General features: G+C 55.9%; 1 protein-coding gene and 1 long non-coding RNA gene across 2 annotated transcripts in view; one reads left to right on the top strand and one right to left on the bottom strand.

Annotated features, from left to right (window-relative positions):
• Positions 1-5,505: 5,505 nt before the first annotated feature.
• The window catches only part of LOC133344558 (collagen alpha-1(I) chain-like), a 43,189-nt gene continuing 21,793 nt past the window's right edge, over positions 5,506-26,901 (bottom strand). The window contains exons 20-48 of the mRNA XM_061554549.1: positions 26,205-26,258; positions 25,616-25,714; positions 24,950-25,003; positions 24,336-24,389; positions 24,026-24,079; positions 23,759-23,812; positions 23,217-23,261; positions 22,512-22,610; positions 21,694-21,801; positions 20,465-20,518; positions 20,305-20,358; positions 19,593-19,646; positions 19,362-19,415; positions 17,862-17,969; positions 17,677-17,730; positions 17,321-17,374; positions 16,480-16,641; positions 16,019-16,126; positions 14,679-14,786; positions 13,763-13,816; positions 13,350-13,457; positions 12,331-12,384; positions 11,832-11,939; positions 10,936-10,989; positions 10,317-10,424; positions 9,264-9,477; positions 8,554-8,741; positions 7,696-7,929; positions 5,506-6,525 (exon numbers count right to left, since the gene is read on the bottom strand). Coding sequence (XP_061410533.1) covers positions 6,379-6,525; positions 7,696-7,929; positions 8,554-8,741; positions 9,264-9,477; positions 10,317-10,424; positions 10,936-10,989; positions 11,832-11,939; positions 12,331-12,384; positions 13,350-13,457; positions 13,763-13,816; positions 14,679-14,786; positions 16,019-16,126; positions 16,480-16,641; positions 17,321-17,374; positions 17,677-17,730; positions 17,862-17,969; positions 19,362-19,415; positions 19,593-19,646; positions 20,305-20,358; positions 20,465-20,518; positions 21,694-21,801; positions 22,512-22,610; positions 23,217-23,261; positions 23,759-23,812; positions 24,026-24,079; positions 24,336-24,389; positions 24,950-25,003; positions 25,616-25,714; positions 26,205-26,258 — 2,700 coding nt within the window. The 3' untranslated portion in view covers positions 5,506-6,378. The remainder of the gene's footprint in view (positions 6,526-7,695; positions 7,930-8,553; positions 8,742-9,263; positions 9,478-10,316; positions 10,425-10,935; positions 10,990-11,831; positions 11,940-12,330; positions 12,385-13,349; positions 13,458-13,762; positions 13,817-14,678; positions 14,787-16,018; positions 16,127-16,479; positions 16,642-17,320; positions 17,375-17,676; positions 17,731-17,861; positions 17,970-19,361; positions 19,416-19,592; positions 19,647-20,304; positions 20,359-20,464; positions 20,519-21,693; positions 21,802-22,511; positions 22,611-23,216; positions 23,262-23,758; positions 23,813-24,025; positions 24,080-24,335; positions 24,390-24,949; positions 25,004-25,615; positions 25,715-26,204; positions 26,259-26,901) is intronic.
• Positions 8,637-11,462, top strand: LOC133344559 (uncharacterized). The gene is made up of 2 exons (XR_009755355.1): positions 8,637-8,813; positions 10,287-11,462. It is a non-coding gene; the product is annotated as an uncharacterized LOC133344559 (long non-coding RNA).

The raw sequence follows: 26,901 nt of genomic DNA, 5'->3' as shown, positions 1-26,901 counted from the left end.
ATTTAAGAGCCACAAGCCGATCGGAGAGGTATTCGAGTGAAGCAACTGAACGTTGAAGGACTCTGGAAACCTAAACGTGACGTCCTCGTCAGACGGATGGCGCGTTGCAGATGGAATGGCGACAACTCTTGCTGCTGCTGCTGCTGCTGCTGCCGCCATCTGACAGGCTGCACGTGGCCGGCTCGCCACCTGGACTTTGCGGTCCAGGGCCGCAAGTGACGGTCCATCGACGAGCCCCACGTGACGGGGGTCACCGAAGTGTGTCAGCCCCCCGGGCGAGGAATGGCCAACTCAGCCAGCAGCCACTCACCCGGCGACTTGCACAGCCCCCACCAGCACCACCACCACAGTGCGGCTACTCGGACGATGACTACGCCAGAGAGAAACTCGAGAAATGTCTGCTCAGAATCCAAGACTAGAATGGAGCTGCCTTCGTGGAGATGTCGTATATTGCGGGAGTAACTGTGGTGCCACGACCGCGGAGAAACTCCACAAGCGCCGCGACTCCCCCCCCCGGCCCCTGCACTAAACACGCGACCCGCACGCAGTGCACTCACGGAGTGTCCCGGCGGGGGGTCGCCTGGCACCACGGGTCTTCATCCGAAGGGCGCTGAGAGGGGAAGTCCCACGGTTTCCCGGTGCCAGGAGATTGGCCGACCCCCCCCCCCCCCAGGACAAATTAAAATTGTATGGGTGCACAGAACCTCACCGGGCTAACCGCAATGAGATGCTCACAGCAGCGGAGAGGGCCCAAGGTGAAATATTACGCGAACAGCCCACCGCGGGTTTGTATTCGGCAGTCGGGCGGTCAGGGTTAAGGAATGCGGGCACATGGACAATGGGCCGGGGGATAGCGTAACGTAATGCCCTAGGTAAAGGCAGCGAAACGTTTGACAATCAAAAGGTAGGCGCATGATTGGCTATGCAGGATGACGTAATGTAACCCTGGATTTTTAAAATCCCAGGACATAAAAAGGGGAACCCGAAACGGTTCAAGCGTCTTCTGATCTCCAGCCGCTTGGTGTCAGGGACCGACTCCCTGCCTGCCTCCTCCGCCTCTCTCCGCGTCCGTGCGACGCAGTGAGAACGGCTGCGAGGTGCGTCACAGGGCGCCTGAGTATTTGGGGGATTGCGTAGTGATAGGATAGGCTCTGCTCGCAGAATATTTCCTCTGGGCAGTGCAAGGTTTTGCGCCGTGAATAAACGTTAGCACAGAGCATCGGTGCAGTGCGATTTGTGTGTGTGGAGCCGCTGCGTGGGCGGACGAGCGGCGAGAGCAAGGGCCGAGCCGCAGCCCGAGCGCGCGTTAGAATGACCGCCTGCAGGGGCGCGCGTGTTCGCGCCGCTGCTGGCGTGTTCACCGTGGGGCGTGCGCGCGTTAGGATGACCGCCTGCAGGGGCGCGCGTGTTCGCGCCGCTGCTGGCGTCGTGTTCACCGTGGGGCGTGCGCGCGTTAGAATGACCGCCTGCAGGGGCGCGCGTGTTCGCGCCGCTGCTGGCGTGTTCACCGTGGGGCGTGCGCGCGTTAGGATGACCGCCTGCAGGGGCGCGCGTGTTCGCGCCGCTGCTGGCGTCGTGTTCACCGTGGGGCGTGCGCGCGTTAGGATGACCGCCTGCAGGGGCGCGCGTGTTCGCGCCGCTGCTGGCGTCGTGTTCACCGTGGGGCGTGCGCGCGTTAGAATGATCGCCTGCAGGGGCGCGCGTGTTCGCGCCGCTGCTGGCGTCGTGTTCACCGTGGGGCGTGCGCGCGTTAGAATGACCGCCTGCAGGGGCGCGCGTGTTCGCGCCGCTGCTGGCGTCGTGTTCACCGTGGGGCGTGCGCGCGTTAGAATGATCGCCTGCAGGGGCGCGCGTGTTCGCGCCGCTGCTGGCATCGTGTTCACCGCGGGGCGTGCGCGCGTTAGAATGATCGCCTGCAGGGGCGCGCGTGTTCGCGCCGCTGCTGGCGTCGTGTTCACCGCGGGGCGTGCGCGCGTTAGGATGATCGCCTGCAGGGGCGCGCGTGTTCGCGCCGCTGCTGGCGTCGTGTTCACCGTGGGGCGTGCGCGCGTTAGGATGATCGCCTGCAGGGGCGCGCGTGTTCGCGCCGCCGCGACAGCCTTAGTCGCAGTGCGTGCGCGGTTTGGGATACAGCTGCCCACCGACGCGCGCGTGTTCGCGCAGTCGCTGTAATGTTCACTGTGGGGGCGTGCGTGTGTTGTAGTATAGTTGCACGCAGGAGCGCGCGCGTTCACACAGCTGCTGTGTGTGTGTGTATGAGTGCGTGTGAGTGCGAGTGTGTGTGTGCGTGCGAGTGTGTGAGTGCGTGCGAGTGTGTGTGTGTGGTGTATGTGTGTGGTGTGTATGTGTGGTGTGTGTGTGTGTGTGGTGTGTGGTAGGTGTGGTGTGTGTGGTGTGTGTGGTGTTGTGTGTGTGGTGTGTGTGGTGTGCGTGGTTGGTGTGTGGTGTGTGTGTGGTGTGTGTGTGTGGAGTAACCCCGTGCGGCGGTGAGCCACGCGGAGGGGCCGATGACCCGGTTGGCGGGGGCCGATCGACGCGGCGGAGGAGGAGGGAGTGGCGGGAGAGGAGGAGGAGGGAGTGGAGGAGGAGGAGGGAGTGGAGGAGGAGGATGGGGGAGTGGAGGAGGAGGAGGAGGGAGTGGAGGAGGAGGATGGGGGAGTGGAGGAGGAGGGAGTGGAGGAGGAGGAGGGAGTGGAGGAGGAGGGAGTGGAGGAGGAGGAGGGAGTGGAGGAGGAGGAGGGAGTGGAGGAGGAGGATGGGGGAGTGGAGGAGGAGGAGGAGGGAGTGGAGGAGGAGGAGGGAGTGGAGGAGGAGGGAGTGGAGGAGGAGGAGGGAGTGGAGGAGGAGGATGGGGGAGTGGAGGAGGAGGAGGGAGTGGAGGAGGAGGAGGGAGTGGAGGAGGAGGGAGTGGAGGAGGAGGAGGAGGGAGTGGAGGAGGAGGAGGGGGGAGTGGAGGAGGAGGGAGTGGAGGAGGAGGAGGGAGTGGAGGAGGAGGAGGGGAGAGTGGAGGAGGATGAGGGAGTGGAGGAGGAGGAGGGAGTGGAGGAGGAAGTGGAGGAGGAGGAGGGGGGAGTGGAGGAGGAGGGGAGAGTGGAGGAGGATGAGGGAGTGGAGGAGGAGGGAGTGGAGGAGGAAGTGGAGGAGGAGGAGGGGGGAGTGGAGGAGGAGGGAGTGGAGGAGGAGGAGGGAGTGGAGGAGGAGGGAGTGGAGGAGGAGGAGGGAGTGGAGGAGGAGGAAGGGGGAGTGGAGGAGGAGGAGGGAGTGGAGGAGGAGGAGGAGGGAGTGGAGGAGGAGGGGGGAGTGGAGGAGGAGGAGGGAGTGTAGGAGGAGGAGGGGAGAGTGGAGGAGGATGAGGGAGTGGAGGAGGAGGAGGGAGTAGAGGAGGAGGAGGGGGGAGTGGAGGAGGAGGAGGGAGTGGAGGAGGAAGTGGAGGAGGAGGAGGGGGGAGTGGAGGAGGAGGGGAGAGTGGAGGAGGATGAGGGAGTGGAGGAGGAGGAGGGAGTGGAGGAGGAGGGAGTGGAGGAGGAGGAGGGGGGAGTGGAGGAGGAGGAGGGAGTGGAGGAGGAGGAGGGAGTGGAGGAGGAGGGAGTGGAGGAGGAGGAGGGAGTGGAGGAGGAGGAAGGGGGAGTGGAGGAGGAGGAGGGAGTGGAGGAGGGGGGAGTGGAGGAGGAGGAGGGAGTGGAGGTGGAGGGAGTGGAGGTGAAGGGAGTGGAGGAGGAGGAGGGAGTGGAGGAGGAGGAGGAAGTGGAGGAGGAGGAGGGGGGAGTGGAGGAGGAGGAGGAGGAGGGAGTGGAGGAGGAGGAGGGAGTGGAGGAGGAGGGAGTGGAGGAGGAGGAGGGAGTGGAGGAGGAGGAGGGAGTAGAGGAGGAGGAGGGGGGAGTGGAGGAGGAGGAGGGAGTGGAGGAGGGGGGAGAGGAGGAGGGAGTGGAGGAGGAGGAGGGAGTGGAGGAGGAGGAGGGGGGGGAGTGGAGGAGGAGGAGGGAGTGGTAGGAGGAGGAGGGAGTGGAGGAGGAGGAGGGGGGAGTGGCGTCCCACTTGCCCGGCGAGGGCGGTGGGGTGGACGCCGGCCCCCTGCACAGAACTCACCAAACGAGCCCGACGATGATTGGAGTGAGATGTGACACGGTACTATACAGCACATACACAAGCTGATGTCTGGTACTGAAGATGAACTCCCGAAGCTCACAACAGAAGGTGTTCACCCGATCATTTGCTCCTGTGACAAAGTGGCCAGACCGGACGAAAGATTAACACGAGGTTAAAATAATACCAAAGAAATATGAAATACAAACACAACTGTCAGAAGTTGCAGAACGTACCTGCCAACAAGGGCATTTCATTGAATTTGATAACGTCGATTAAAACATATTTTGAAATTGAGATGAATAAAACAAATGATATAACCATTCTGATCGCTATAAGCCTCAGTGCTTCAGGGAAGCGTATTGTTAATGCCACGGTGGCTAGGAGATGTTAACTACCTCGCCTGGTGTACAGGAGGCCGTGGGTTCGACCTCGACCCTGACGCCTGCTGCTGCTGTATATTTGGAGTGTGCGTGTCTCTCTCTCCCCGTGGTTGCGTGCATTTGTCTCCGGGTCCTCCCGTTTTTCCTTCCACATCTAGAATCGTGCTTTTAGAGTGTTTGGCTGCTCTACATTTCACACTTAAAATGAGCCACTTCATTGGGCTATCATGTGTGGCCAGGTCGCTCCTGAAAAATAGCTATTTAGCTCAGTGGGCGTTACCGGGTAAAATTTAAAAAGTATTTGTCGTCAACGGCAACACAATATTTAATGCACCTTCTTTGAAACGGACATAGCTGTAATATAACACCACTAAACGTGTAGTATCTTACACACAACACACCACATTCCATGCACACAACACTTTAAATTACACCACGGAAGATCATGTGCCATGCACACAATACCAACATAACTCCACACAACACGCGCACTACACACCCGACACATCGCTCCCACAATCACGTGCCAGGCACACAACGCAAAACTACACAAACACGCCGCCCGCTGTATATCCTGCACCTAATGCCTATTCATGTCATTGTATTGATAAACTGTGACTAACCCAACCAGTAACATGTGTTGCATAATTGTATATTAACATAACCAGTATAATGTATATGACTGCATTAAACCCTCTTGGCCTTTGTAAGTCCACAGTGATGACATCACCTGACTCCCTTGAAGACCAGAAGCAGGAAGACGTCTTCACAATTGAGCCTGGAGGAACCCCACGCAGACAACGGGGAGAACGTACAAGCTGCACGCAGAGAGGCGCCCAGGTCAGGAATGGGATGCAAGCTTCTGGCTTTGGTCGCACAGAAGAGTGACCGCTGCCACCCATGGGTGATGCTCAGAATTGCTGATCTCCAGCGTGATACGTAAAATGTGTTGATGATGAGCGAGGCGTGATAAGGAGCTTTAATGGAGATGGAAATAAATGCATCAACAAAAAACTGTCATTCCAGAATAAAACACCGCTCAAATTTACAGTTTTCTTTATTATTTTTTTATTGACATCCCAGATTTGGTTAACATTAATGGAAATAAACACACGAACTCAATACAAATAAGACAATGGGAGAAACATCTTGTGTAGAGAGATGATATTGCAAGGGATAGTTATTTCAATTTAATTTAACAATGGTTTGGAAATTGACATTACTTTTCTTCTCAATCTAAATTTGGTAAATACTTTAGTGTTTATGCCCCGAAAGTGTCCATCATTGTCCTCTTCAAATAATTGGTCGACAGGAGAGTAAAAAACGTAAATCAGTCATCCACAGGCCACATTTTGGAAAACATGGTAAAGTGGTAAATAAAATGGCATCGACTTTGTTTACATGCAGGAGGTCGGACTACAGGCCGACTAAGCACCTGAAATAGCACCAAACGCATTCTCCGAGTTCTGCAATTGTCAGCACTGTTGGTCTAGAACCCTCGTGTTTGTAGTGCCACAGGGACCCTCTGAATAGCTTGAATGTTTTCTTTGTTGACTGAGGTAGCTGCATCTGTGAGGACGCTTTGAAGTAGCACCTCCAATCCGAGCAGGTTAAGATCCGTGTACATTACACACGACTATACTCCCCATCGAAGTGCTTTGGGCAACCTTAACGAGACTCAAAAACGCAACAGGCACAAAGCACGACCGGGTGTAAACATTACGTGGAAACTTCTGGCACTTGAAGCACTAGCGTCAGCTGAAACCACCTTGCGCTGGCTTCTGCGGGGTAGATGAACGCTCCTTGTTCACAATGAAATCCAAAATGCAAGCGGGTGGATGGACCGTTTCTGGACAGGAATCACCATTTCAGTGCAGCAGTTCTGGAGATGTGTACAGAGGGCTGTGTCCTTTTACAGGAAGCAAACTGGGCCAATATCTACACCAAACTCCTGATCGGGGCCACCCACATCCTTGGGTGCGATGTCCACAATAGGCAGACGGCTGGTCTTGGGTGTTCTGTACTCAATCACCGTCTTGCCCCACTGGCCGGTGTGCATCTGTGAACAGGAGCAAAGGCGCACGCACTCTTAGAGCCTCCTTACACACTCACGGTCAAGTTTCAAGGAGCCGTTAGTCGGCGATGATTGCTGCTGTGTATAACCCCAATTGAGCAATGTGTGGTATCACTTTTGAATTTAGCAAATTTGGACCCCGATGATTGGTAACATCCACCGTGAAGCAGACGCCGTGTATCATTATGGTCATTACTCCGGCAGTATTAATCAGGGCGGCTGCTGGATTCGAACCGCGAGCCTCTGCTACAAGCAGGGAACGCGCCACCGGTGGGCTGCGTCGACAACAACAACAACAACACAGACTGACAAAACACAACGTGCTGCTGTGTTCACTTTGGCCTCGTACTTCATCACCCAGACTGCACCACAAATGTACTAGCGTTGTGCTGCGCAGCTGTGCTGCCACCTTCGCCACCGTGCACTGACCAGCATGGTGAAGTCTGGCAACAAATGCCCCTGCAAACCGAACGGCATGGGGAGGCCTTTGTCCAGCAGTGGATTGACAAAAGGGCTGTCCATGTACACATTTACGTGAACAGATAACTGCGAATAACATCACATTGTCAAGCGTGTGTGACTATGAGTGTGCGAGGCTGTAATGAGTTTGAGGGTGTAGAGTATACCCACGTAGGGTTATTGACGTGTGGCGCTGTGCTGAGTTGTGTGTGCGGCTACGCATGCCAACGTTTGTCTAGTGAGGTCGTGGGCGATGCGTGTGAGAGGGCGGACGTGCCTGCCTGTGACACCGTGTCGTAGAGTGGTACCTGTGTGTTTACGAATGTGGCTGCCTGTGACTATAGCGAATACATTTGGCCAAATATGTAGAACGCACAAGTTTTATTTAGCTTATTCTGAGTGTGGTGTGAGTGTGCATGTGCGTGGTGCTACGAACCTGGCGACGATTATCTAAACCGATCCTGGGCCTCCCCTAGGTCGACTCACCCTCAAATGAGTACTTGGTGCGATGTGTAAATGTCAACACTAGGGAGACGAAAGTAGCCGTGCATGGTGCTGGCCACCCACGCCCTCCTGTGCCATTCCGGCCTTCATAGGTGCTAGCTAACAGCACTTTCCCCTACAGTCTGTTCACCCTGTATGGGGGAGCTTTGTCTTTGCACGTGAGTAGGCACGCCGTGTGGTGCAGGCACTTACGGTGCAGCCATCTTCCAGCACAGAGTAGGCCAACTTGGAGTTGCCCTCGGCACGGATTTCCATCTCGTTGGAGCCTTGCAGCAGCAGCGCCTGCTGCAGATTCCCAGCGGCTCCGTTCTGGTAGGCCACGCTGTTCTTGCAGTGATACGTGATCTTCTGCGAGGCCTCCGTGGAGAAGAGGCGCAGGAACGTGAGCTGGATCTCCGTGCTGTGGCTGTCTTCTCCGTACGTGAACTGTGCACAACAGGGGGAAATCATTCGCTCGATTAAACAGTTACCCTCTCGATGACAAGGACGCACAAACTTTGGAGGCATGCGCTGTTTGAAAATCTAAGACCGCATCAGCCCACGGATGGGTGATAAGGCCACTCGGAAACGAGTATGGAATTTATGGACACTTGGAACCAAGTCCTCATTGTAGGATCAGATAACCTAGGTGAGACTAAGGCCAGGTTGAGATACCAATTTACACTGATGCATATTGCCAGGAATCAAGCCCAGGCAGCAACTAAATAGTTTGATCAATTAATGAGCCAACCTCCCTAATTAACCTCTTCAAAAAGTCAAAGGAGTGAGCTCTTGCTTCTGCATTTTTCAAACTAAATGGACGAAGAAAGCTGAATGACTATTGAGCCATGGTGTACAAATGACGAGGGCACACACTGGAGGACCACGAGAAGAGCCATTTCTCCACGTTACCAACCCACGTTGATGTCCTTCCTGCTGTCTCCCATTAGCAAATGCCACCCCCCGCACCTCTGAAGCAGCAGCAGCAGCAGCAGCATCGCGTGCGCTCTGCGCCACTGCCAAGTGGGCCGTGTGTGTGTCTGTGTCTGGATGCGTGGCAGCAGCAATGACCTGGGCATCTGGGCTCATCGTCACTCCGAACCAGACGTGCTTCTTGCTGCCGCTGGGCTTGAGCCACCAGTTCTTGCGGGCGATGCTGGGATTGTCGGCGTTCATGCAGCTCTCTCCTGTCTCCATGTTGCACCAAACCTGGATGGCGTCCGACTTGGAGCCCTCGTTGGGGTCAATCCAGTACAGGCCTGGTGGGACAGGAGGGCACCGTTACGCCACAGCAGGGGCGACAATGCCACGTGTGGAATATTTGAATGGTGGTAAGTGAAGGCGGCACGTGTTGGAGGTAAGGTGTTGAGAATTTTACTAGCTGACTGCAATTGCCCAGTTAAACCTTTGTATTATCAAAAGACTTTCAAGTTAATTTATGATTGGGAAATCTGTGTTTAGTTACTCCATTATATTAAAATATTATCTAAATTAGTCATTTTTTACTAAGTCACGTTTTAACTTTTCTACAATTAATGCTGCACATAGCTGTATAACGGTCATTTGCACTATTTGATAAAACCTCTGCAGGCGCGAACATGTACGTTTACCGCCTTTGCTTTCTAGACGAATCATTGATTCACCTTGCACCACACCGCGTGTGCATGCCGCCTCGGGCCGCTGCGGCGTGTCGATGCGCCTGGGTGGCGCGGTGGGGTGCGGGGTGGGGGGTGGGGTGGGGAGAGGGGTGGGGGTGGCACGGTGGGGTAAGGGCTACGCACCGCTGGGCAGGTCGGGGTAGCACAGCTTGAGGTTGCGGCAGGTGCGTGCCGGGTTCTTCTGCGAGCCGTCGGGGCTCACCATGTTCTCCACGCGCACATTCAGGGAGCTGATGGAGGCCTCCAGCTCGAGATTGCGCTCGCCCTGGTTCTGAGCCTCGTCGGCGGCGAAGCCTCCGGACGGGGGTCCTGGGGGGCCGGGGGGACCGGGGGGACCCTGCCGGGGCACAAGCAAGCACATGTTGCGTACGCGTCGGGTGCGCGTCGGCCACGCGTTGTGTACGCGTGGCGTGCGTTTCGCTACGTGCGGCCCTGTGTTACGCTTGTTACTTGTCTGATGAACACCGACAGGGGCTGGTTGACTCCGATCCAAACGGTCCAGTGCCGTACAGGGTTAAACACATCCACCTCCTGTCATTCGATCTGTGTGCAATGTTACCTTCTGTTATGGATGATACTCGCTACGGTAATGTTATTTTCACATATGGCAATCAGTTACATGCAATATTATGGGATGGCAGCCATCCAGATGAGGTCGCTCACAATCACGTACAACTTTTAACATTATCTGGCCATGAATAATTAATCAATTGCGGTGGTTAGGGAATAACTGAAAACCTTATTTCAAAAGTAGAAAATTGCCATCGACAGTCTATCTGCCGTGACTGTCATCAATGAGGACTTCTGCGCCAAGCAGTGAGAGTGGGTATGCTGGCATGCGTTGGCTGCTGACGAGGTTGGTACGTGGGTGAGCTGCTAGTTGGGGGTGGGGATAACCAACTCAGCACACGGGTTGGTAGATGTATTATATATTGAAAGGAATATTGAAGGTTTTGTGTATGGGCCAATGCGTGGGTGGCCAATGAGAGCAGATAGGTGGGTTCATGATGGATGAACTCATGCATGGGCTGATGGGTGAGCTGGTAGGAGGGTTCAAAGGTGGATGAACTTGAAAGTTGTTGGCCTATTAGTTTGATGTTTAGATTGCTTGGCTGGATAATACACGGCGGAAAAACCGTCTGCCAGTTGATGGAGTGCAGATGTGGGGGCACTCACGGCGGCACCAGCTTCTCCGTTGCGTCCACGGGGGCCGGCAGGACCGAGAGGACCAGGAGCACCATTGGCACCATCCTTACCGTGGGAACCAGCGCCACCAACGGGACCCTGCAGGACGCATGTGCAGAGGCACGCACATCCTCAACAAACATCGCCAGGGGCTGCGATTCCTGATGGCCTCTCTGAATATCAGCAACACAACAGTGGCATTGACCCAGCACGATCTCGGTGGTGAGATGAGCGTTGTCGAAGTGCTGCCACCCCTGGTTAGGTGAGAGTCGTCCTCTCGTGATGCCGGTGCCGACGGCTGCCCCCCCGCTTCCCAGTAGCATAATTCAGCAGGCCCCTCTTTAGAGGCTGAGCTTGACTCCAGTGGCAAGTCCACTACACTACAGCTCCTCCTGGCATGACATCAACCTCTCTGCTCTAGAGCCCTTCCTGCACTAACTTAGCCCCTTTAAGCTGGCCAAACAAAAAGTGCCTGTCGGCAACGTCACTCTGTTGTTTAGACATTCACATTTACTTTATTGGTCCTTCGAGTTCATCAATTCGGAGGATTCTCCTATTTACACGATTCTAAAACGGGAGACCTCGCTGCTGCATCTCAGCGTGCACTCACCCTCGCTCCAGCAGGGCCCGCGGGGCCGGGCGTGCCGCTCTCTCCGCTCAAGCCCTGGTCGGGAGGAGGAGGTTGCACACAGACACGAGTGGTTAGTTCCTTTGGTGGTGCGTTTACTCACAAGACCGTTCACCGCGGCGGCGGTGACGGTGCGGACTTGGCGGCACGCGGCACGACGGCAGAGCGACTCCCTGCCGGTGAGACGCGGTGGCCACGGCACGTGGTGCGGCACGCGGCGAAAACCGAAGAGGAACGTCGAAAAACAATGTTGGGAAAACTACAGCCGGTCGGTGCGTTCCGGCCGTGCGGAACGCAGCTATGGTCGTGCCGAGACGGACAGCCATTCAGTGTGGAGGGGTCTGGAATGGACGCTGCTGGTAACGATGACATAGGTGGTGCCAATTACAGATACGTAGAGGAAACATTCTGGTCAATGTACTTGCTTGATCTTGAAAAAAGGATAATGAATATGGACATCATGACATGAGCGATCACCATTATTGAAGCCTAATATATGATGATGATGATGATGAGAAAAATAATGAGATATACGAAAATCTATCATTTGATATATTTGCAATGAATTCGCGGTAGTTGTAAAGAATACATGGTGGCTGTGTGTGTCTGTGTGTGTGTGTCTGTGTGTGTGTGTCTGTGTGTGTGTCTGTGTGTGTGTGTCTGTGTGTGTGTGTCTGTGTGAGTGTGTATGTGTGAGTGTGTGTGTCTGTGTGTGTGTGTCTGTGTCTGAGTGTGAGTGTGTATGTGTGAGTGTGTGTATGTGTGTGTGTGGTGTATGTGTGTGTATGTGAGTGTGTGTGTCTGTGTGTGAGTGTGAGTGTGTATGTGTGTGTGTGTGAGTGTGTATGTGTGAGTGTGTGTATGTGTGTGTGGCTTACGGGTGGGCCTGGTGGGCCAGGAAGACCGGCGAATCCACGGTGGCCCTTGTGTCCCCTTTCTCCTGCTGCGCCGCTCTCCCCTCGCTCTCCCAAGCCGCCCAGGGGGCCCTGCACGGCACGACACAATTCGATCGTGTGCGTGATGACACGTGTGAGAGCCTGTGTTGTGCGGGAGAGCGTGCATTCGTGCTTTATCAAGTTGTGTGCAAGTGCGATCATAGGTGTGATAGTCCGCTCGATTGTGTTTTGGGTTATGTATTGTATGTAACTGCGTGCACGACTTATGAAATCGTGTTGTTCATGTTGCAGATGGCAGTGCCCACCTTGGTGCGTGCGTGACTCTGCGCGTGTTGAGTTTGTGAATCTCAATTCGTGTGGATGCGCGACCGCGCGCGCGCGAGCGTTACCACGTGGTGGATGCGTTGTGAGACATGTGACATTGTGCACGTGGCGTGTGTCAACGCGTGAGTGAGCTGTGTCACGTGGAGGTGCCACCTACCACGGGGCCACGGGGTCCAGGTGGGCCGGCAGGTCCGGATGGCCCTGCGGGGCCCTGCAGGCACACGGGAGGTTAGATGCAGCAACCGGCTCAACACACACTCCGCACCACCAGCACAGCACACATAGTTCTTTGCTGAATATCAAATGCCGTTTAGGAGTTGTATCTGCATTGTTTGATATTTTGACCTCATACATTGTTGTTATTTTTTTCAATCCTTTATTGCACATGCACTGTATTACTTTCACGACCCAGCTCTCCCTAAAATAAAGGAGGATAAATCACGCTTATGCACAGGTTCTGAAGTCACGCTTTCCAACACGTGGTTGTCCTCGGAAGTATTTAATTAGCGATAGCAGTGGTGCTCGCGCAAGGAGCTAGAAGCCACGGCGTCCCAAGGCCTCGGCCGTGATGAGGCACGCGGCTCGGATCACGTCGCTGCCGACGGGGGAGGGTGGGGAGGGAGGGAGACGGGGCGAGGCCGGCAGGGCCGGGAGGCCAGGCCGGCAGGGCCGGGAGGCCAGGCCGGCAGGCCCGGGAGGCCAGGCCGGCAGGCCCGGGAGGCCAGGCCGGCAGGCCCGGGAGGCCAGGCCGCGTGCATTTAGCGCTGAACTTTGTCTCAACGATTGGGGCGACCCTTTGATCAATGGGGTAAACTTTTTTTTGGCAAGCTCCTTACAGCAACACAACTGGATACTAAAGTCCGTTTGCGCTGAATCATTTTGTACGAGAGTTATCATGATCCCTTCTTACAGAGGGCGCACACAGTTAATGCATTGCAAACGCTTTCAACCGGCGTTGAAAAGCGTTGAAAAGAGGATTTTAGTTCCGATGGGCTCTTGTCTTTCTAAATATAGGAACCGATTGACGTATTAAATTATCAGGGCACCACGCAGGATTGCAGACCCAGGAGAGAGTGGGAGCTACAGGCAGAGGTGACGCTGGACAGGGCAGGGCAGTCCCAGTGTGCGTGTGTGCATGTGTGCGTGCGACTGTGTATGCTCCACGCGAGTCCTTACAACGTCTCCCCTCTCCCCAGTGCGGCCTGGTGATCCTGCCTGGCCGCTAGGACCAGATGCCCCCGGGGCTCCAGCGGGGCCGGCATTGCCAGGGGGGCCACGGTCTCCCTGCACTCACGGTAACACCGCAACGACGACACACACGCACACCGTCACCCTCCTGGCTGACGCGCCGCCCTCACCCGCACTGCCCCCGTCGTCGCCACCGCCACCATGAACACCTCCACCCTCATCTCCACCACCCATGCCACCAACACAAAGGCCAACGCAACTACCACCAGCAGCGACATTATCTGTAGCACTAACAATACCATCAGCAACACCACAACCAACAATAATGAGTGAGTGGGTGAGTGGGTGAGCAAGTGAGTGGGTGAGTGAGTGAGTGGGTGAGTGAGTGAGTGATGCTGCACCTTTGGCCCTTGAGGTCCATCACGCCCTGGCAGACCATCAGCTCCAGCAGCGCCCTGAACGCACGGTCAGAGTGGCACAGCCACACACATGTGCGGGTCACCATCGTGGTCACTCCAAGTGTAAGTTGACTGTCATTACATTAAAAAGGGTTACATTTCAAATGTTCATATGCTGTATTATCCAAAGAGTTATGAAAATTATAAATGTCATGATAAATGTGTTCTGTACAGTATCTGCATTTTCTTGACTTTATTTGCTAGTTACATTTATTTTATTTTATTCATCTGGTAATTAGTGTTAATTAGGCACTCGAATAGTAACATAAAAATCACAGATTTATAACCTGGGGTACTCTTTACGAATTAATTTAACCAACAGTTTTCAACCTTACTCTGGCTGAGAAAGTATTACAGCTGCTTAAAAGAATCTGAGGTGGCCCCGTGACAGTTGCCAGCGTTTTACAGGAATCTACAAACATACGCACGCTCTGCTCGCATGGTGTTAGTGAACCCCACGCTAATTAGTTCATTTGGTTGAGCTCAAAGCTCTCCGTTGAAAGGAGACAAGTTCAGATTCCAGCCAGGGCCAACTCAGCCTCCCACGTCTCCGAAGCCAGTGAAACAAGTCCACCTGATCAGCTGGTCCACGCGGGTGACAAGTCACCTGATCAGCTGGTCCCTCACCAAAGGGACGTAAAACTCTCAGCAATGGCTCAGCGGTGCCAACGGAGGCAACCACTACACGTGAACCCGGCGACACCATTTGACCCCGGCGACACAGTTTGACCCCCGTGACACCGTTTGACCCCGGTGACACCGTTTGATCCCGGTGACACCATTTGACCCCGATAACACCGTTTGACTCCCGTGACACTGCTTGACCCCGGCTCGCTCGGCCTATGCTGGCAACACTCACGTCACGGCCACTGTCACCGGGGGATCCTGCGGAGCCCATGGCACCGGCGGGACCGGCTGACCCCCTCTCTCCGCTCGGGCCGACGGTACCTTGCTTGCCAGACTCTCCCTGCACACACGCACAAAGACAAATATCCCCCGTATAGCCTTAACAGACTGTTTGGGCAAGTGCTGTTAGCGAGTAGCGCCTACGAAGGTACCGGGTACTCATTTGAGGCTGAGTCGACCTAGGGGAGGCCCAAGACCGGTTCAGATAATTGTCACCGGTGTTGGCCATGAGCGAGAATCGAACTCGGGTCGCCGGCTTCGTAGCGCATCGTAGCGCTAACCACGCACGCACACACACACAAGCACCCACGACGCACCGCAAATGCCATTCACCACCATAATGGGGATGATGTCACCAGGGCATGCAGAGAACCCCCCCCCGCCCCATTGAGACTCGAGGTGAGGCACACTGTGGCGGCAAGGCTCGCGTGGCGCACGGCAGGGCGCTTTGGCCAGCACCAGGCCCCAGTGCCGCTGGACGGTGCCGGTGTTTACACACCGCACCGTCCACTCACTTGGCACTGAATCAATTTGGGCATTGCCAAGAACTGGTTCAGGTACAGTGTCATAACCACTATAGTGATACTTCCTAACAAGTCAAATAATCACTTAATCACATTGAAAGGGATTAACCCTGTGAGTTTCCACAGGGCGCCTGAAATTATTTTGTTGTGTGGTAACTGCAAAGTGAAGCAAGCTTAGGTAAATAACAGTCATAACATGTATTCACACCACGGACATGACCTTGCAAGGAATTCACAACGGAATTCACAATGGGAATCTCATTCGGAGCCTTTGTCGCATCACATTCGATGGTTAAATGTCAGTTGTGCAGAGTTTAAATGTGGAATAGCCTTGTAAGTATGATCCATGTTCTTGGCGTCCTTGAATATCCACAGCTCAGTAACTTGCCAATGAGGTTTACGATCACACCATGGGGAAAATCATCTAATGGTAAAAGTGCTACAGTTTAAGCAAGTGCTGAGTTGCCATGGCCGTGGGTCATGATGTCACATTGGTCACATACCACCTGATCATCACAAGAGTGCCTTTCAGTAACTTCCCCTTGTGGCTAAAGCAAGTTTATAATTGGCAATGAAGTCATGTGAATGCACGGCTGGGAGAGCAAGACGAGGAGTTCTACGAGGCTGGATGAACATCGACTGGTGAAGGAGAAGAAGGAGCTGTGTGTACGAATGACAGGGCCTCGTGGGGGTCATCCGCCGCTCCCTACGCGAGAGCGTCGACTTGCTGCGTGCGGACGGCGCTGTAGGTGTGGTGACCGGCACTCACCGCGGGACCAGCAGGGCCATTGAATCCCCTCTCTCCACGCTGTCCGGGCAGACCCACCACACCACGGCTACCAGCCAATCCCGAGGGGCCGGGGGAACCTTCCGCTCCCTACGTGGGCGCGCACACACACGCACACAGATTATGCACAATCACGCACGCGTGCCAGCGCTTTGCGCGTCGGCACACTGATGCGCGGTGGTTCTGCCGGCTTCATTCCTCACAGCGCACACTTCGCCGTTTGGCGCGTCGAGGAGCGACTGATGATTTAAGAGTAAAACAAAGTGCACGTGATTAACGATTAACGTAAACGACGTGAGCGGCCCTGAAGCATTCTTCCGATGCAATTGTGGCCACGGACTTGATTGCAGGTTCGTCGCGCGGTGTGTCGATGCGGTTTTCCGTGAGCGTCGCCGTGCCGACGGAGAGCTGCGCGGAGCGGGCCGCACCAGGGCGGCACTCACCACGGAGCCGTCGTCTCCGGGAGCTCCCTTCTCGCCCGAGGGGCCTGTGACTCCTGCGGGGCCTGGCGCTCCCGTGCTTCCTGGGGGCCCGGTCTCTCCGCGAGGGCCCTTGGTGCCCTCCTTGCCATCGGGGCCGGAGGGGCCGGGTGGCCCGGGGTTTCCCTGCACAGAGGCGGCAGCATCAGTACTGCTCGCAGCGCCCTCCGCGGCTCCTGCTGACATCTGCATGGCGCTGAGGCGCCTGAAGACAGCTCGTTGTTATTTGTTGTTATTTGTTGTTATTTGTTTACCCAGGAAAGCTTCGCCGAGTCTCAGTGTCTGCAGTAGGGGGCGATATTGTTACGTGTGATGCCAATTGAGTTATTTGAGGATAATATTTCAACTTTGAGATGTTTGGCCAATACCGGTTACATCGAGGAACGTGAAATTGCAAGCTGCTCTCCGATTCAACAAGAAGCATCCCTCCACTAAAGACTGCTGCAGTCTTAGTTGATGTCCATTCAATCCACATTAGTGTGTGGGCTAGAAGCCTGGGTTTCAGCGGCCACGTGGTAAAGAGCTTTCGAGTAAATGTTCGATAGAGGGCGGCACTTTGTGAAGGAGCGCCGTCCTGTAACGAGTGCGTCAGGGACGCTACCGTAGGAGTCCGCAGGTGTGCTCCTGAACAGGTGGGGACATCAGTGCAGCACTCAGATGTCCCAATGTATGCATCCCAAATCTACCCACTGCATCCGCCCACCGACATCGCAACAATGTCACTTCCCCCCCTGCGCCGCCTCTGCCAGTGAGGGCGACGTCACGCCGAGTGGGATCACTGCGAGGGAGTGGCTCGGCTACTCACAACGGGGCCAGCAGCGCCCACGCGACCGGCAGCGCCGGGGAATCCAGATACACCCTGCGCACACACACACACAGGCACACAGGCACGCCGGTAAACAACCACACACCTCATTGCTAATCGCTACTGCACTTACAGAAAACATACAAATGATACGCATGTATGAAGACAAGCCACCGACTGGAAGAGCAGTATAATAAATGCAACTGCTTTCTTCCTCTCTCGAGGTTGCGAAGGCAGAGCAGGAGGAGGGTCGAGGAGTGGGAGGTCGAGACGGGGTGGGGGCTGGGGGGGGTGAGGAGCCGTGTCGAGGGTGATGAGGAGCTGTGTGCGGGTACAAGGGAGGAGGAGGTTCTCACCCCTGGGCCAGAAGGACCGCGATCGCCCTTGGGACCGGCTGGCCCGGCAGGACCCTGCGGGGGGACACGCAGAACGATACTCAACCACAGAGACAGCCGCGCTCTCGCCTGTCGTAATTTGCGTGGGGCCCCGACAAGCCGGCGAGCGACGCCGCCGCCGCCGCGCTCCGTTCCGCGCCTCTTACCGCGGAACCGGCGCCTCCTGCGGGGCCGCCTGGGCCAGCCGCCCCCGACTCTCCGCGGGCTCCGGTCTCTCCCGGCTCTCCCTTGCCACCGGGCAGTCCGTCCAGACCCTGGGGAGAGGTTCGCACGCGGGGCGGAGCGCGGTTAGCTCTGCGAGCGCGCGGGGCGGGGACGAGCGGCCGCACAGATCGCTGGAGCAGCCGGCGCGGCCGGCACTCAGAGCACACGCGTCAGATGTACGGAACGGATGTGATGTGATACTAATACGACATTCGGCTTGTACAGCCGCTGCGTGAGCACAACCAACGGGAGTCGTTTCACTCCCACAGGAGAAACCAGCATGGCAGCTGTGAACGCAATCCTGGAGAGTATCATCCGATAGGAACATTCTCCTGTCCAGTTTGATATCATAGTGCTGTGGCTGGAACAAGGATTTGCGGAGTTGCCGGCTGCACAACAAGAACCTCTTTGAGTCTTGGGTGTATCTACCGTAAGGACCGTAAGGACCCTAAACGTGAATTACAATGGCTCAATACGCTTTATTGCACGCTACGATTCCCAATCGTACTTTAAATAAGGACACAGTTTAATGTTCAATTGGCGGCATTAAACGCAGCACAGCAGTGCTGTGCATGATATGCTATCCGACGCACTGCTCATGCCGCACACGGCACCGTGATTAGTCGTGAATGTGTGGGCAGTCTAAACCCCATTGACTAATCTGCCCGGCACACTGCCGTCACTGCCGTGGATGGCAGGCGCATTCACAGATCACTCACCGATCAGAGATCACTCACAAATCACTCGCAGATCACTCACAAATGACTTGTGTGCCCGAGAGTCATTTCATTGATGACGCTCGGCGCTGCCTCTTGAGCTTGTTTTGAAACCCCCGGCATCCGAATCTCAAGCTCGTGAGCCAACAGCAGGAGAGTGACTGAGCAGTGTGGCTGAGCAGTTCCTGTTGAGGCGGTGCCAGCTACATCTCTACGATTCTGACGTAAAGTCAGAAACAAAAGCTCGAAAAAAGGGGCATTGTATTTTTATCTTAATTATGCGGAAGATCTTGAAGGTCCCGTAGTGGCAAGGATGTTGAAACTAATACTCATCTTTAGCCGTTATCTACTCCCTGCTGCATCATGGCCCTGCGATGCACCAATCCATCTGCACACGGAGCGACTCCCATCGCTCCGTCTCCTCCTCGCTGGGCGTCCTCTCTGGCGAGTTCTCTCATTTGGCTGCCACTCCGTCGATCGTCTCTGCCACCACGAGTGTGAGTGTGCCACCAAACGCTAACGATACATCTGTCGGGTTCCAATACTGTGGGCTTTCTGTGCACTACGTAGAGTCAACCACTGCTGATGAACACAACGACCTCCTGTACCCAGCAGCCTCGGTGCTGTGCACCCCCGGCGACTGAGCGTTCAAACTCAGACTCGCGGGGTGGCGTTGGTGCGTGCGGCGCTGCCGCGTGCGGCGCTGCCGGACGTGCGTGGACTCACGGAGGGACCGGCGAAGCCAGACGGACCGCTGGGGCCTCCCTCTCCACGCTCACCCTGCGGAACACCACGCGAGACGACATCACGTGTGAGCGCGCGTGGAACCGTGCGCACGAGCGCGCGTGCGGTCGTGTGCACGAGCGTGCCGTTGTGGTGCTGGGCGCGTGCTGTGCTTGTGGCCGTTCGTTGTTTTTGCCACGCGAGCGTCGATCAGTGGCGGTGCGGCACACTCACGGGAGATCCACGGCCGCCGATGGGACCGGCGGGACCCGCGGGGCCCCCCTCTCCCTGCGGGGAAGAGAACGGGAAGGTGGCGTCAACACGGCCACTCGCGGCGCCGGAGCCCCTCCCAACGGCAGAGCATCCTGGGATCGTCGCGGGGTGAGCTTGGAAGAAGACGCCGCAGAACTACTTGCGAGTCACATTGGTCGGTCTCACCCAACTCTGGACCACAACGCTGGGATGGACTGAATTAATGAAAAGAGCAAATGTAATGGTTTTATTCCGTGATTGGCGACCAGGCTGAGACTGTGAACTTGCTGTCCCTAAGGAGACGCATTCATCACAGATTGCCGCTGGGATACGCTCAGCGGTGCTGCGTCAATGCCTGGGCGTGAGTGCTCCGGACCTCACGAGCCACTCGGCTCCCTTCCTCCAATCAGATCCCCGATGGCCCTCTTTGTCCCCGGAGTCTAATCTCATCTCGGCCAATCACGAGCCGAGTTGATTCCGCAGTGTGGAACTCCGTACCTGGTGATGTTATCGTCAGCTGTGCTTGTGGGATGGTGAGGATTTTTTTTTAAGTTTCAGAAATGAACCGAGTTATTTTTTCTGCACGACACCAGAGAGCCGTGGCGAGTGATGACTTTAAGTCCACACTGTGCTTACGCGCACACGCACACATTTGCACGCGCACGCACACATACGCACGCGCACACGCACTCACCCTCTCTCCACTTGGCCCAGCTGCTCCGGGGGAACCAATGGGACCGGTCAGACCCTGGAAGACAGCAGATGTCAGTTAATGCCACGTGCAGGAGGGAACAGGAGAGCCTCGTGTGCGCGCCATGTGGAGGCCACGTGAAACGAGGCGGCGCAGCGCTTACCCGAGGGCCGTCTTTCCCTGGGCCGCCATCAGCGCCACTGGGACCAGGCTCGCCCTGTCACGCACGCACAGACACAGATCAATACTTACAGATACGCAGATCAATACTTACAGATACACAGATTCATACTTACAGATACACAGATCAATACTTACAGATACACAGATCAATATTTACAGATAAACAGATCAATACTTGCAGATACACAGATTCATACTTACAGATACACAGATAAATGCATACAGTACAGATTAATACTTACAGATACACAGATTAATACTTACAGATACACAGATAAATACTTACAGATACACAGATCAATACTTACAGATACACAGATAAATACATAGAGATACACGCGCGCACACACACAGAGATACGTATGCACATTACACGCACAAACACGCTCGTGTCTACGCACACGCAGGCACATGCACAATGTGCACGTTCAAGCGATCTCGAATGCGTACAAGCACAGCGATGCCGAGGGAGGCAATGCCAGTAATGAGTACGGCACATATTACAAGTCACACCTGCAGAATTAATTATTAGAAACGTATAGAACTACAGGTTAAGAGCATGTAACTCTCATAGCTCTTTGTAATTCATATATATAAGCACTGAAGAAAACGTTACGTTTTGACATCTTTTCTTAATAGTCCAGAGCTAAAACCAGATTTTTGTGTGGTTAGAGTTGTGGTCAGGTTCTTTGCTGCGGTTTCCAAAGCACGTGGCCGTGCAGCGTTGGCTTCGATGCAGCGGGGTGCCCGGGCGCGCCTCTGCTCCCTCTTTCCCTCGCGTGTTTCTATTTAACGAGTGGCACGGCACTCTTTCCTCGTGGCAAAAGGCAACCGTTCTCAAAGCGCCGTGTTCACGGGGCCAGTAACCGGCCTCAACAACAGCCGCTCTGCGCAGATGGTGCCATCTTCAGCAGCAGCACGATGCCCACCGATTATCAGGGCAGGGACGAACACACACGCACACACGCACACACACACGCATGCGCACACACGCCACATGCATATACGCCACACACGCACACGCGCACATGCACACACACACGCACACACACACGCGCACATGCGCACACGCGCACACACGCACATACGCCACACACGCACACGGCACGCGCCCCGGGCCTCGCCCCGCGGGCGCCCCTCCGCGGGGTTGAGGCGGATGCCCCCAAACGCAGAGCGCGCGTCTCTTTGATGCGCGCGCGCGGGACTCACGCGGTTTCCCTTGGGTCCCGGCATTCCGTTCGATCCGCCCTCACCGGGCATGCCCTGCACACCAGGGGCTCCGGGGCCTCCGGGAGGTCCGGACGGGCCCGTGGATCCCTGCACATGCGCACCGGACACACGCAAACACGAACGGGAAGCGTGAACTCTTGCGGCACGCGCACGGCGTGGCGCGCCGACGGCACTCTGCCCGGCTACGTTTGTCTCCTCGGTGCCGAGGTTCCCACCACCCCAGGTAGTGAACTTTAGGCTTGTGTCCTAGACAAGGCTCGGGGCCTCGTGTAGGTTTAAACTATACTGGCCAGAGCAGGGAACGCTGCCGAGTTGCTGTGGCTGCTATCGTGGCTGGGGCGGTGACGCGGGCCGGCTGGAGCGTGTTCCTCGCTTGTCGCAGAGGCTCGCAGTTCTAAACCGGCCGACTGCCATGGATATTACTGCGAGTGTATTAGCCGTAACATCCTTCGCACCTTCGACCTTCACACGACACGTTAAAGGTCCGGCGATGTCATCAGAAATCGGAAGGTCATTGTGTGCCAGCGTCACGGTCCAATTTTTTTCCAAATTAAAAAATCACACCGCAAATGACGCGATTGGAATCACGCGCGGAAACATCGCCCCCACTGCGACACTTCCGCGAACTGCGTCTGCGAACCGCAGCAGTGCCTTCCTTCGTGATAGCCTTGCAACGGCACCAATACCAAACGTACGCAATAATTATGATGACTGTTATTATCAAGTGGGTGGGGGTTATTGTGTGAAACCGCTGCTGCTGCCGCTACTGCGGCTGCTGGCGTGGCTGGTGGCCTCACCTTGGCTCCATCATTTCCGGGGGATCCAGGGGCTCCAGTAGCGCCGGTGGGGCCAGAAGGCCCACCCTCTCCCCTCTGTCCCGCAGATCCACGCTCGCCCTGCAGCCACAGCACAGGCGGTCGCTCGGTGAGTCACGGCAAGGGGCGCTACCATCTCCACTGGCGCCATTCAAACTGCTCGCAGAGATTCTCGACCAAAACAGTCTCGGCGTTCTCTATAGATGCAACATTGCCGAGCAGAGACCGGCATGAGGCCCGGTCTTTGGCCTAAATATCATCAGCAATGTCGTATTGCCGACGGCACCATGGCGAGAGAGAAAGCGTCGGCTGTTGACGAGTTGATTCTTATTCACCGCAGGTCGTGAGTATGAGAAAGAATCTCGCTCGCGACGGGAGTGAATTGCACGGTTCGGAACGCGGGGGCCACGGAGGCACCGACGGGAGGGACGCCATCACCGCGCCGAGCGAGCGAGCGAGCGCTGTGCTCGATGTCTTGCTCGGACTTGAGGGCCGTAGAGATCGCGACAGCACGAGGAGATCTCCCGTGGTTAACCCGATAGTTATTGTAGAGTTACCATGCCCAGCATGTGCTGCACGCTGAGTGTGTACTCTGCGTGCTGTGCGATTCTGCACGCTGAGTGTGTACGCTGCGTGCTGCACGATGCCGCACGGTGGCCGTGCGTCGGTGCAGTCAGGGTTTCTTACCCTAGATCCAGACGGCCCAGCTCCTCCAGACTCACCGGGGGTTCCCTGGGAAAACACGGCACGGCGTTTACTCCGAGATTCGCTCACACCCGAACGTCCCATTCCGGGTCTCGCCCTGGCTCACACAGTGCTCCCGCCTCGCCGTGCGGGTGAGCGTGCGTTCACGTTCCACCCGGCGTCGGTGTTTTGGCAGTGCAGAGGGCAGAAGAGCTCGGCCTCCGGGCGAGTTCTGATCGACTGTTGGTCGGAGGATGTTCACATGATCACCACTAGCCCATGCTGTTAATGCAGCCGAGGTCTTATTCATGCTGCGTTGGTGTTGAACTGGGGCTGGTCGGGTTGGATTGCAAACTTAGAATAGATTGAGTTGAATACGATGACGTAGCTGGGCTGTGCGGTGGCCAGCGGACAGCAGTACATCAATCGCATCATTGTACTTGTGGGCAAACTGAGTTATGATTCTTCTTTAGTTCTTATGTCACAGGCCTGACAAGAGCCCTGAAGTGCGACTGCCTGGCGAGGGCCTCGATGAGGAGCGTTACCTTCTCTCCTGGCGCCCCAGCCTCTCCGTGAGCTCCAGCCATGCCGGGCAAACCCTGCGGGAGCACACGGCACGGAGTGAGCATCGTGCACGCCACACCGGCACCATCCTGGCACCAGGGTGGTGCCAGTATACATTCTGAATTTAGATGTTATTGTCTTGTGGATCGTTCACATTGCAAATAAAAATGTTACGTAAATAACGGCGACCTCGCAGGGAATACGAATTGGATGTTTTGTTGAAGGTAAACGTTGACACGCTGTTGTACCTGGAACCCGGGGCCACCTGCCGCTCCCTGCTCTCCCTTCTCGCCGGAAGCTCCCTGGAGACACACAGACCACGCACGTCACACGCCGCACGTCACACACGCGCATCACGCCGCGTGTCACACCGCGCAGTCACACACCAGTCATACCACGCGTCACACCACGCGCGTCACACACCTGTCACGCGGTGTCGATTGGCGGTTGCGGTGCGTGCGGTGCGTGTGGTTGCGTTGCGGGCGGTTGCATTGTGAGTGGTGCGTGCGTTGCGTGTGGTGCATGCGTTCACTCTGCGTGCGGTGCAGCCGGACTCACAGCTGGTCCAGCAGGGCCGGGGGCGCCGGTGTCTCCGTTCTTGCCAGCGTGTCCCTGTGACAGGGGGGAGGAGCGGAGCAGCGCGTCAGATTGAACAGGCCTCGCCTCCGCCATCGTTGCCGGTCACAATTCTTAGCGAACGTGAAAAGTCGACAGAGCTAAGCGCTCGTTACGTTATCAATGTAGCCCTCTGGCTGGGAGTCATTTCATCCAACAGCCGATATGCGCAGATCACCTTTAAGAATGCAATTTTAATCTAAATAGGTTATCGGACTCTTATTGAAGCAACAATTATTTCTATGAGAGCAAATCAGGTGCACAGCGCCAAGTGTTTCACTGCAGTTAGGATACGAGATATGATTTGTGTAACAGGTGACCGAGTTACAACGAGACATTACACCTCAGGACCAACTTAATCCAGATCACTGCCCTGATTGTAACCCCGCGACCAGTACTGCTGAGTGGGTCAAGTAGCAGCGTCCACCAGCGCGTGACACGGAGACCAAAACTATCTTCTCAACCTCCTGCTCATCCACGCCGGCGGCGTTCATTCCGTTAGGGCGGTTGTGGACAATGCGGCTCGGGGCTCTGGGTGCAAGGAGAGAGAAGCTTACCACGCCACCGGCTGGGCCCACATCTCCACGCTCTCCCGACTTCCCTCCGTCTCCCTGCACGTGCACGAAGAACAACACACCGTCAAAACACATGGACGGCAACACACGCCATGCTGACACATGCAACCATACATCGCACACACCTTCACGGATACGGCAAAACACCAGGCTGGTCAGCCACAGATTTGAATGCTCACGCAATAATTTACACTTCATGAGTACATCTCTTGGGCCCAAGAAGAGGCCCAAAAGTGAGGCACCTCGGTAGGAACACCGAAACTCGAGCGACTCAGAAAAGGGCGCACGGAGAAAGGAGCACCCGGGCAATGAAAATGGTTCTTGGGTTTAAACTGATCACGACATACCATCCTTGTAATGGCTTACCATGTTATGGCACTTAAGAATTTGTCATTATCATCATTATTATAACATACCTAGTTTTACATTTAAAAAACAATCACAAGAACAAGTTATTTCTCAAAAACTGCAGACCACCGGAGGTGTGAGGCCTGTGCAGCCACCGTGGAACCCAAGAGGCAACGGAAACCCCGAACCTCGGCGCTTGGGCCCCTGCGGGCGTGCGTGACAACCACGGCGGAAGGAGCCGGAATCAAAGCGACGTCTCCCCGAGGCCCGAGAGACCGCCGTGTGCGGCGTGCGACTCACCGGAGCGCCACGGCCTCCAGGGAAGCCCATGACTCCAGGCTGGCCACGTGGTCCAGGGGGACCGGCGGAGCCTGGGCTGCCATCACCACCGACGGGGCCCTGCGCGCGGCACACACGGGAGGGGGGGGGGGACGTTACGGCACCCCGCGTCACACCCGCAGCTCTCGTCAGAATCTCACGCGAGCCGTTCCGTGGCGAAGAGGGTGGCGGATCCTCTGTGTCCGCAGCAGCTTTGCTAAATAACTCTATAGGCGATGAGAGGGAGAGAGTGTCTCCAGTGCACGTAGCTGATGCTCGCTGAAATGGCTCGCCTCTATCACAAGGACGCATCGCAGCTGCTCAGGGGTTCCATGTTGACCTGGGTGGCCAGGTGAGGTACAAACGTGGGGACTGCTAAGACTAAAAACATCGCGGTGCGGTCACACCGTGGTATCTGGCGACAAATGGCCATTCGGAACGTTCCGTGAATCTCCAAGTGCAAGCTAGGCCCCGGTGAGAGCCTGCGTCGCCTCGTTGCCAGGGGCGCGTGCGGCACTTTCTCGGGGCGAGGGCCGCCTGTGAGTGCTCAGCATCCCTCCATTCGGCTCACCGCGGGTCCTGGCTTCCCATCTTGCCCGGGGTTTCCTGGGCTGCCGGTCAGACCCTGTGAGAGACATCCGCGTGGGAGACATCCGATGTGTTAGCTCAAACAAATCCCGCACGTCACCTCGCGTCGAACAGGAATGCGTGTATAAGCACAATGTCAACAACGCACGTATAATAGTTCACATGTTCTGGCAATGAGCCTACCAAATGACATCCTGTCAAGTGATTGACAAATAAAACAATCGTCTGAAATCTAAAACTTTTCAGGGAAGCACTTGATGGGTCATGTTCACAAGTTTCGTAATTATTTATCGATATATTACACTTGTTTACCCTGGAAAGCATCACCGAGTCTCAAGATTCTTTATCAGGAGGGCCCTGCCAAGGTTCCGCAGTAGAAGGGTGATGTTGTGGTTGCTATTTGTAATCCCTATTGAGTTATTTGTAAGTTGTTGTGGCATCGGGATGATTGGCCAATACTAGTTACGTTGTACGGTTTATTTTTTGGGAGGAAACCGGAGAACCCGGACGAAAGGCACGCACAACAGAGGGAGAACATGCACACTCCACACAGAAAGGCACCCGAGTCTGGAATTAAACCCAGGCCTTCTTGCGGTGCGGAGAGGGTGTTCCCACTGCGCCGCCGTGCCAGACGAGCTACGGCGATGAGGTCTCCCCGAGCCGCGAGACGTGGGAGGGCC

This window comes from Lethenteron reissneri, chromosome 20 (assembly GCF_015708825.2).
Source record: "Lethenteron reissneri isolate LAM-NWPU_2019-01 chromosome 20, ASM1570882v1, whole genome shotgun sequence".
Classification (NCBI taxonomy): Eukaryota; Metazoa; Chordata; class Hyperoartia; order Petromyzontiformes; family Petromyzontidae; genus Lethenteron; species Lethenteron reissneri.
The sequence above is the reverse complement of the archived record's forward strand: the minus strand, read 5'-3'. Positions and strand labels throughout refer to the sequence as shown.